This window comes from Solanum dulcamara, chromosome 10 (genome assembly GCF_947179165.1).
Source record: "Solanum dulcamara chromosome 10, daSolDulc1.2, whole genome shotgun sequence".
NCBI classification, from domain to species: Eukaryota; Viridiplantae; Streptophyta; class Magnoliopsida; order Solanales; family Solanaceae; genus Solanum; species Solanum dulcamara.
In genome coordinates, this window is record NC_077246.1 from 48,901,483 (window position 1) to 48,912,405 (window position 10,923).

A 10,923-nucleotide genomic window follows, 5' to 3' on the forward strand; every position below is an offset into this window, starting at 1 on the left:
TGCAAAAAATTTCAAAAATGACCTCCAGGATCATTACAAAGCTATAACATAAAATTCGATGTAACTCCCACACCGAGAAAAGAGAGTCTACTTGCTAAGGTAGACTTTGTATAAATATGAACATGAGCTATATATGGATCAACTAGCTAATTCATAAAGGCACCTACGGTAGCATGTAGTTTTGGAACTAAGGGTTGCTACTAGGGTTTCTTTGTGGATCCCTACCACAATTTCTCTCAGTGCTAAGTTAATCTCAACGGAATAGATGAAAACACGGTCATTAGGAAAGGCAAATTAATACCAATCCACATTCATAAAAAACATAATAAGAATAGTTGCTTAAAAACCATGATCATAACATAACATGTGGACACTTACCTTTCTAAGCATCACAATCGTACTTTCTTTTATATTGTGAGAAAACATTTCACAACTCATGGTTACTTTCTTGAAACATACTTGAAAACATAGTTCTTAACCTTAATAAATCATTCATAAATCCTTGATCATAAATTCACAATTTAAACTTGAATTTCATAGCATAATGCATGGGTCCTTGTAAAAATTTATTGAAAACATGTAATTGAACCTAAATCTTGCATGAATAGACTATTGGAATTAAGTAAAAGCATAATTGAATTGAACCAATGCAAATTGATCAAAAGCTAGGGTTAGGAGAAATTCAAAAAAGAGATAATTGAGAAATCCTTGGGACTCCATGGATGGAAGATAACCCATAGATGAATTCTCACATACCTTGATGGACTCTAGCCTTGAAATTTGAAAGAGGAGACTTGAAGTTTGAATAACCCTAATTCACCTTTAGAGGATCCTTGGAGAAGAAGACTTGAATTATTTTGGGGTTTTGAGAGAATGAGAGGGAATAGGGGAAATTTGAAGAAATTGTGTACTTATAGGGTTAGCAAAATACCCCAAAATGATGTAGTTTAGGAGTTAAATAAAGGAGAAAGGTCAAAAACACCCCTTCTTAAATCTTTCGGAGGGACCTACGGGTCGTAGGTCCTTTAACGGGTCATCCTTCACTCGTCAAACCCAAGTCAAAACTAACCATCTTCCTATGGCCCCTGTCCTATGGATATTAGAAATTCTTACGGACCTTAGGACCCTTCGTAGGATTTGTGCACCAAAACTTGAGCTACTGGAATTGCACATATGATCCTACAAGTCAAGTCTACAGGTCATCTAAATAGTTACAGTCATAGACCCTCTTCATCGAAGGGATTTATACTTAGCCAAATTCCCAGACCTCAGGACCCATCCTACGAGTCGAGTCTACTAGTCGTCAAATGTTCTATAGATCGTAGGACCTGTCTGTCCTGCCGGCTTTTCCAAAACCCAAATAGCCAATCTCTGAACTCATTCTACAGGTCGTAGGAATTTCTACGGTCTGTAGGAACCCCTTGTAGAGTGGGTTCACACTTGGACAAATTTTAGACCCTCAGTTCCTTTCCTACGAGACCTTCCTACGATCCGTAGGACTTCCTACGATCCATAGGTTGGCTAGTGGGAAATGGCATCAGCAACTTTCTAACAATATTTTCTTCTTGTTTTTTCTTTCCAACTTTTGGGGTCTTACAGTACCCAAATCGGTGCTCAATACTACTTCCAAAATATGTGACAATGCTCATAATAGTAATATTATTTGTGTTGAGTCAATTCTCAAAATACTTCTTTGAAGTTATACTAAACTTTACTTTAACTGCCTGAACTCTCTTTTGAAACTACCATGCTTTCTTTAAAAGTAGTCATGCTCTTGTCAAAATAAAGTAATGCATTTGGAACAACTTAAGTTCCCTTAAAAATTTTCTTCAACTGATAACTTAAACTACTTGAACTTACTTAAGTTCTGAAATTCATGCATAATGAATAGTAATGCAAAAAGTTTCAACTAGACTTAGTTAAATAGTGTTCATGTGAGAATAGGCATGAACAACATTTCAAGGATTAGAATTACACGAAGAAATACAATCTCAATGAAAATAAATAGAATTCAATGGAAAGGGATCAGGACTCATTCGAAAAATCCAAAAAACTTGAGTTAAAATCCTAGGTTAAATTCTTACTAACTAAATTTGGATGTAGGGCGTGAGGAAAAACTTAGTCCAACACTATGAGTAGCCTTACATACCTGGAAGGAAAACACAGACTTGAAACCTTAGACTAAGGCTAGAAGGTGAAGGACCTTAGCTTCTTCCTTGAGAGAACTTAGAACGTACGATTTTTTTTTGTCTAAGGGTTGGACATGAATGGGGAGGTTATTAGGCTATAATATAGACTTAGGGAAGTTAATTGAGGGTAAAAGGTCAAGAATATCCTTCTGAAAACATAAGAAAACCATAAAAATCAAAGAAAATGACCTTTTAATGAATTTTGTCGGCCAAATAGGCAAAATGGAGGTCCTATCACCGAATGGGGGCTTTAGATTGCCAAAATTTACATTTTTGAAGGTTTCGGGCCATTTCGGCGATGCCATCCGGCGATACGCCAATCCATTCAGCAACTTCCCGAATGGACAAGTGTCATCACCAAATTTTCCAATCTGAACATGTTCTAGTAAAACAATCATAACTTTCTACTCCGAACTCCAATTGATGCAAACTTGGTGGTGTTGGAAAGAAGACTCATAGACCTTTAATTTGATAATTCATGGTCCAGCTAACTCTTTATATGCTGAGAGATATGATCGTTTAAAGTTGATCCTTATATAAACGCATGTGAAATCTTAGCCTATAGAAATGCTTTGAACTTGGCTTGATGTTTAAGGTACCTTATGACCCTAAACCACATCTAATACACTTCAAATACTTAGGAATTGATCCTAGCACATATATACCATTAAAAGTCATCGGGTTCGGGCCCATCCGCATATGAAAATCGGTTCAAGTCTTAACTCATAAATTTCAGAGCGTATGAGATGATGAAAAACGAGAATGCATGATGTTACAGGATCTAAAGTTTTATTTGGTGTAATTAAGAGAACGTAAAAAAAAATTAAAAAAAGTGATTTTAGGCTTTTCAAATAAAATAAATTAAAAATTATAGGAAAGTAAACATACTATAATAAGTGCTTTGGCAAATACATGGAACTTGGCATATAAATAATTTATTTCTCATTTAATTGATTCATTTACTCTTTATTGATAGGTAAATTTACTATTGGATGTAAAAATAGTATAGGAGTGTTTAGATGAGGGGTAAAAATATGGTCTAATTTTAATGGACATTTTGATAATTTAAATTTACAAATATCGCCTAATATTTTTCTTTTTAATTATCTTCATTAGAATATGTATTTAGCGATACCACAAATGTAGATGAAATATTGTTTGACTGTAAGGATAAAAATGTCACTCAATTTTATTGGGAAATACACGCACCAAACTCATAATAGGGCAAAAAAGTTTGAAATTAAGGTTTTCTCTAAAACTTTTCTAGAATTAAATTTGTTTTATTTAAAAAAATCAATGAATGCAAATAGTAATTTTAAAGGCTGTTTTATTAGCCAAGATGAGATAAGAAAAGATATCTCATAGAATTATTTTATTTCATTTTAAATAAAATAATCTTCAAATTAGCTCAAATATGAAATAAAAATAAACATAAATTTTATTGATAGATCATTATTCTTATCCCACGCATTTTGAAACTTTTGGAGGGTGAAGCACAACCTGCACATTTTGTTTTGATGGGGTCCATTTTATGAATTGACAAGACCTAGTATCATCAGTTGGTGGGACAGCATTTTATAGCCTTCCAGTAAATGAAGAGTGACCATCATACATACCTTAGAATTTAGTGGAACTGTTACTATCTTACACTGCTCTGGCCCAGCCCCATCACATATATATAATCACAAATCTTCATGGTTGGTTCCAACTTCTGATCTCTTGACCATTGCCTACTACCATCCTTTTCTTTTCATTTTTACCATCACTACTACAACATTTCAGTGCAGGAACAAAAGAAGAAAAAACCGTATTCATGATATATAATCTATTGCTATTAAGAGGCTACCTAAGCAGTTCTAGTCACATTATCCAAATCACACATCATGATTCATTCACCATGACAATATAATATTCATAGAATTCTGAGACGTCGTCTTATTGTGAAATATAAGTATAAACCCATCTTATGATGCTAAGGTAAAGGACACGTGAAATGTTCATTTCCAAAAACACTATACTGCCAAACAGCCCATAATAAATTGAGTTGTAATTACATATGTTTACCCTGTTAAAATGGCTTAGAAGCACAATGACTAATGAGTAGCATGGATATATTAATAGATATAATAATTATTCAATCAGAACAATGTACATGAGGATGGCTGACTTATGCCCCCAGCTTCGGAAAATAAATGGCACATTTTCTCAAAATTGAGAGGGAGAGAACTATGAACTTAGCTGTTGATTAAAAGAAGCGAATTATACATGGAACTTTGTGTTCTTTTTACAGATTAATACATGCATTCCAACAGCTATTTCTCATTTTCAATTCAAGGATAGAACGTGCAAGGAGAAGAACGATAAGCAGATGTCATCTAGGTCCTGAAAGCTCCATTGCTTCAACTACTAGTGATGATTCTTCTATATAATCAGAATATCTCTTTGGTGTATTTTCAGACGTTCTGTACCTAGGAGTCTCCACTTTTTGTGAAGCCTCCCATTTTTCAGCTAAACCATCTCCCTCCAACATCCTTAGTACTTCCGACATCTTTGGCCGATAAGTTGGAATGAATTGGGTACACAGAAGGGCAACTTGAACCATCTCTTCAAGTTCAATCCGGTCAAAGTTGTTCTTCAAATCTTTGTCCACCATAAGGTTCAGCTTTTTCTCTACATGAAGCTTCTTTACCTGCATTATATTAGGCAGTAAATTTAACAACAGCATGCTTAGCAGTGTACTAGCAAGATTCAATGTTCAAATCAGTAAACAAAATTAAAATAGAGACTGAACGCACCCAATCAAGCATAACACCTTTCTGGTTGGCCCCTCGTCCAAAGTCCACAGCCTTCTGACCTGTAATTAGCTCAAGAAGCAAGATTCCAAACCCAAACACATCAGTCTTCTCTGATGATTGACCGGTTGACAAATATTCTGGAGCAATGTGACCAACTGTGCCCCTGACAGCAGTCGTTACATGAGAATCCCGGTGATCCAAGAGTTTTGCCAACCCAAAATCTCCTACAACTGCTTCAAATTCCTCATCCAATAGAATGTTGGCTGCTTTGACATCACGATGGATAATTTTAGGGTCACACTGCTCATGCAAATATACTAGCCCTCTTGCTGTACCTACTGCTATTCTTTTCCGCCTTGACCAGTCCAAAACTGGCCTGCCATGGATGTGATCTGAAAAATTTAGCAACCACAAAAGACATAGTTGATATAAGGCAATGTTCGCCGCTGTAGCTCTGTGAAAAACAAAAATGGACACAGCTTGGAATTTAAGAACAATAAAAAGACACAAAGAAAAGAAGCAACTACATCACTGTGGTGGCTGATGATGGCTTACCATATACTTGAAGAAGAAGCAGAAGAAGAAATATGATAAGGGACAGAAAATAAGATGGGTTAATTGATAGAGTGGGTCAAACATTAAAAGCTTGTAATATTAAAAAATAAAGGATAGTATCACTGATAGTGGTGGCAAATGGTGGATTGGATCGGATTTGGGTGGCTTGAATATGGATTGAGCTAAATTGGATTGGAATTCATCCATATAAATATGGGTAAAATATGGACCGGGTGAAATGGTTATATTCACTTTAATCTCTTAAAGCCTAGAAACTTTAAATTTAGCTAATTGTTAGCTATCAAATTAGAGAATGCAACTGTCAACTATCAACTGTCAAAAACAATAGTTAAATTAATCTATTTTACCACTATTAGCTCTTTTTCAGGTGGTTGAAAATTAAGTCTCTATGCTTTTTGTTGTATAAGATGATAAACTTCTTTTTCTTTTCAAAAGCTTTTCATGTGCAATGGTAAAGCTTTAAATTTCAATTCACTTTCTTCCTTCAATATTCCAAAAGCATAAAACTGAGAGAATGACTAGAGGATAATCTCTTAAAATTAACAAGTTTTAAGTTGGATAGAGAAAATGCAAAGAGGGGAGTCCTTAGACAGGCAATATATCAAGTTATAGCTTTAGGAAAAAGAATCCAATCCAATTTTTGTTTGTTGGTTTTCAACCCTTACAGAACTCTGATTTTGGAGTCAAGTTATAGCTTTAGGGAAAAGAATCCAATCCAATTTTTATTTGTTGGTTTTCAAGCCTTAGAGAACTCTGATTTTGGAGAAAAAAATCTGATTTACAGTGTAAGCGGGGAGCTATGTGAGTTTGTATAAGGTAAATGGGCTGATTTTACAAATACGAGCTAAAATTATCAGCTCGAATATCACATGACACTTCTACAGTTAAGGCAGTGATAATTGTAGAAAGTTTTTTTTTAATTAAGCTTCTCCTTTCAATCTCCAATACAACTGGCAGAGAAGTTTCCATATTTATAAGGTAACATGTTTGGACTGTAAATTAAACTACCAATAAACTATGGTAAATCAATGTAATCATAGCATTGCAAAATATAGCATATTTTACATGGAGAAAAAGTGAATCCCCAAACATCATGATGAAAAGCAGAAACTGAATTTGTCATGAAATGTCGAGAGATGAGTGGAGTTGAAATATCGACTAAGCTTATCTATCCTTTCAGGTTTGTTAAGTCCCAGATTGGTTGAGGGAATGGGTTGTGGACTCCTTATACAGTCTTTGAGCCAACCTTACCTCATGAGCTAACTTTTAGTGTTGTGTTAGATTAGATCCAAGGTTCATTTCTTCACAAGATTCATTCTTGTAAGATAATACGTTAATTCTGTTAAGCCTCACTTTCTGTAATAGAAAATTGTGCAGCTTTAAAAGAGTATTAGGTGTTACCAAGAACCTAAAGAATGCAAAAGAACGGTAACCACAACTGAAACTAGTTAACAAACACCTTCCCAAGAAAGTCCAACTTCACAGAACATAGATGTTGGGAGTAATGACCTGAAGCTAGCAGGCAAATCAATTTTTCACCAACAAAACATGCAGGCCAAGAGGCTGACCTTTTAATCGTGCTGCTACACTTCCATTTGGCATATAGGGGTAAACAAGAAGCCGCTCACTTTCAGTTGAACAAAAACCCCAAAGACGGAGAAGATTTCGATGGACAGCCAGACTAATTAACTCGACTTCTGTCTGAAATTGGATTTCACCACCAACAGCATTGTAGTCCTTCAATCTTTTGACAGCCACAACAGTTCCATTATTTAAGCGGCCCTTGTACACAACTCCAAATCCTCCGCTACCCAAAATATTTTTTGAGCTGAAATGGTCAGTTGCAGTCCGAAGTTCCTTAAAGACATACCTTTTCAAGTGACCCAAGCATACCTCTGGATCATATTGTTCTGCATTTGAGAAATCATTGCTCAGATACAGCTATAGAAATAGCTGGAGACGGTCGAAAAGTACTAATGCTCAAGGAAAGTGAAGAGAAATAATTAGTGACAAGTCCCACAACTATGCATGAGGCAAGCACACTATAAGTTTGTTCAGGCTATGAATTAAGCTTGTCTAAAGCAGAGAAGTTATCTTGTCCAAGATGCGGATTATAGCATTTTATTTCTATGTTCTTCAGAAATTTTTAGTTCAATATTCACAAGAAAATGTGCAACCATTTATATATGAGCAAATCTTTCCATGTCAACAGCTCTTTCATCGTGTACTGGGGAAAAGATGTACCAGTCAATCTTTTGGCCTATAATGTGTCCATAGAAACTGGTGAAGGTAGGGGAGAAATCATAGATATACTTTGACAATCAGCAGATAAATGAGAAACAACAGTCCCAATCTTTTAGTCTTCATAGGTAGTAACTAATAAAGGTAAGGACTGTACCAAGTCCCAATTTGAAGAATCATTGATCAGTATTGACACAGTACGGAGAGCTTTGTAATTTGCTAAATAAGAGAATTATCTAGCCTTCAACATATTTTCGATCTGGGAAATGGAGAAGTGCATTTAAATATCCACTACTTGCAAATTTGGATCCTTCATAATACTAGACTATAGATTTAAAATCAAATGTCAACGTAAACCCTTCTCTATGTCAAATTAATTGAAAGATGTATAACCAGAAATACACAAACTAAAAAGAAAAGAAATTGAATTATCTAAGATGGATAAAAAGCAAAAGAAAATCAGCTAACCATTGACATCAAAGAAGATCTGCTGATTATGTCGGTAGCGCCACCAAAGAACCAGTGCTATAACTATTATAACCAAGAAAGCAGCACCAAAACTTGCTCCAAGAGCAACAGCCACATGATGGCTTTTACTTCCTGCTTTTTGATCTATGAAATTGAAGAAAACAGACAATACAATTTCAACAATAGAGATAGCAGAACCTCCTGTGTCTTTTATTGTTTTCCACTTTTAAATGAAAGGAACGGAAAGCGAATGGAAGTGATGTTATACAGACCTCCTAAACTATCTGGTGGGAAGGACAGTGGTTCTGGATACACTGCTGAACAATTATTCCCAGAACTTTGGCCACAAATCAAAGGATTTCCAACAACTCTGAAAATCATGATGAAGAACTTAAATTCAATATTAGTAAGGTTTAGTAATATATCAAATCTCAAAAATAAAAAATAAATACTTTCCAAGTAGCAATCATTCCAGAAGCACTAGTTGATTATTGTTAATGAAAAGTAAAAATTCAATATTAGTGAGAATTACTACTTCAACTGCAGCAACTTTGTATTGAAACAAGAAAAGGTGACTCACTTGAAAGCTCTTGCAGATATTTTGGGCAATGGACCCCTAAGATTATTAAAAGAAACATCCCTACAAGCAAGATAAGCTATAATCAGTAAAGTGTAAGAGGAAGAAACAGAACATAAGAGTAATTTAGGGTCTTTTAAGGATACGCATAAAGGAGAGTAATGCAGACATACACAAGAGAAAGGCCTCCAATGCTAGAGAGAGATTGAGGAATGCATCCTGTGAGGCTATTGTTGTTTAATCGTCTGTCTTGCTCAACAGTGAAGATACACAATAAGATTCAAGTTTAGTTTGATAACACTGACCGGAAACAGTGAAAATAAGAAAAATTTCCTGAACTCACAAATAATTCAAATTATTGAGGTCTCCGAACGAAGCAGGTATTTCTCCATCAAATTTATTGTTGGAAAGATCAAGTGTCTCAAGCTTTTCTAAACTACCAACCACACCAGGAATAGGACCATAAATAGTATTGTTTTGCAGCAATCTACAGGAGATTGGGAATAGTATTTAGCTTACAAAATAATATAAGGGAGTAGTAAGAGAAACATATAGTGAACAACTTACACAGATTGCAATTTAGTGAGGTTTCCAATTCCAGGTGATAAGGTTCCAGATAAACTTTGACTAGGTAGTCCACTGATGAAGGAAAAAGAGTTTTTTACTTTAGGCCTTAGGATTATGTAGAGTAAAAATTACTCAAGCTCAACTACTTACAGAGAAGAAACATATCCATCATTTGTACATGTGACCATTCTCCAACTGCAAGGGTCGACAGAAGTGACATCCCAATTCTCCAGAACATTGTAAGGATCATGTAAGGCCTTCTTAATTTCCGTCAAAGCAACAACTGCATATGAAAAACAGTTTTCCCATTTAAGGAAGATGAGGAGGATTTTCGCCTCCAATTAAGGAAACAAAGCTAAAGAGAGAAAAAAGTTTACCTTCATAATTGATACCAGTAGGGGAAAGAGAAGCATAACAAATCTCCATCAATGTTAAAACCAGCAGTCCCACATGCCACAGCATACAACACTTTCTCTCCATTACTATTTTCTACAATTTACCTTCTCAGAAAAGGGATTACTTGCCTCCCCATAAAAACATTAACACAACAACAAATACATTCTTTGCATACAAAATCACTTCTTCAACATTGCTTTTGACCCATTTACAATAAAAGGGGCACTCTCAGAATCAGAACCAATTCGCTAAACATAAAGAAAAGATAGATGCTTTTTTCACTCAATAGCAACCACAAATCCTGCTCTTTCAAGTATCAATAATTCTTCAAAGTTGCTGTCTTTACACAATTAGAATGAATAAAAAGGAAATTTTCTCGAGAAAGAAAACAGAAAAAGGTGGTAATCTTGAGATCTGATGATGTTGGAATATGAACTGATCCCAACAAATTCTATGTTTGAGCTATGTTTCTTCCTTCACTGAAGGTCTCTACCATATCCATTCAACATCATCATCTCCCTCTATTATAATTCTTTCTTTTCTTAATATATACCACAAAGATACAAACACAACAGAAAAAGCCAAAACATAGGCCAAAGACTCACAGATACAGAGATGTGGCCAGCTTTTTAAAAAGAAGAAAAAAGAATCCTTTTATTTAATTATCAGATTAATATGTGAAAAGAAACAAATAAGCAATTGGGCTTTGCAAAATTAGCTTTTTATTCAGTGATTGGATTGAAGGGATGCGTTGGATTGATGAGAATTCAGAAAGAACAAGAGCATGTCATGGCTAAAAGGAAAAAATTTCTGTACTAGTAAAAAAGCTTTTTGCAGGTCACGTGCTTGCCTTGTCTTAGTCTTTGTTGGCTTTTGGACTTTTTCACTTCTTTTTCAACATTTTTAAAATCATTTTGTTCTCTTAAAGTTTTTCGCAGACTTGCCCCACAATGCTAGCTTGCATCACATTTGTAATTTCAATATGCAAAATACTGAACTGGTTCGTGAGGTTGATTCAATTTAATTCTTAAATTAAGTGAGATTGAGTTAAAAAAATTCAGTTTAGTTATGAATGAGGTTTTTTAGCCCAGTCTTGTTTGATCCGCCATCTTCA

General features: G+C 34.9%; 1 protein-coding gene across 1 annotated transcript; it reads right to left on the bottom strand.

Moving 5' to 3' along the window:
• Positions 1 to 4,283: 4,283 nt before the first annotated feature.
• LOC129870164 (protein NSP-INTERACTING KINASE 3) lies at positions 4,284 to 10,605 on the bottom strand. Its single transcript, XM_055944802.1, has 11 exons — positions 9,791 to 10,605; positions 9,564 to 9,696; positions 9,414 to 9,485; positions 9,190 to 9,333; positions 9,020 to 9,091; positions 8,850 to 8,909; positions 8,542 to 8,639; positions 8,270 to 8,413; positions 7,129 to 7,470; positions 4,985 to 5,376; positions 4,284 to 4,878 (listed from the first exon to the last, which is right to left on the bottom strand). Exons 1-11 carry the CDS (start codon positions 9,891 to 9,893, stop codon positions 4,561 to 4,563), a joined length of 1,878 nt encoding a protein of 625 aa, XP_055800777.1. The 5' UTR covers positions 9,894 to 10,605; the 3' UTR covers positions 4,284 to 4,560.
• Between the last annotated feature and the right edge of the window lie 318 nt (positions 10,606 to 10,923).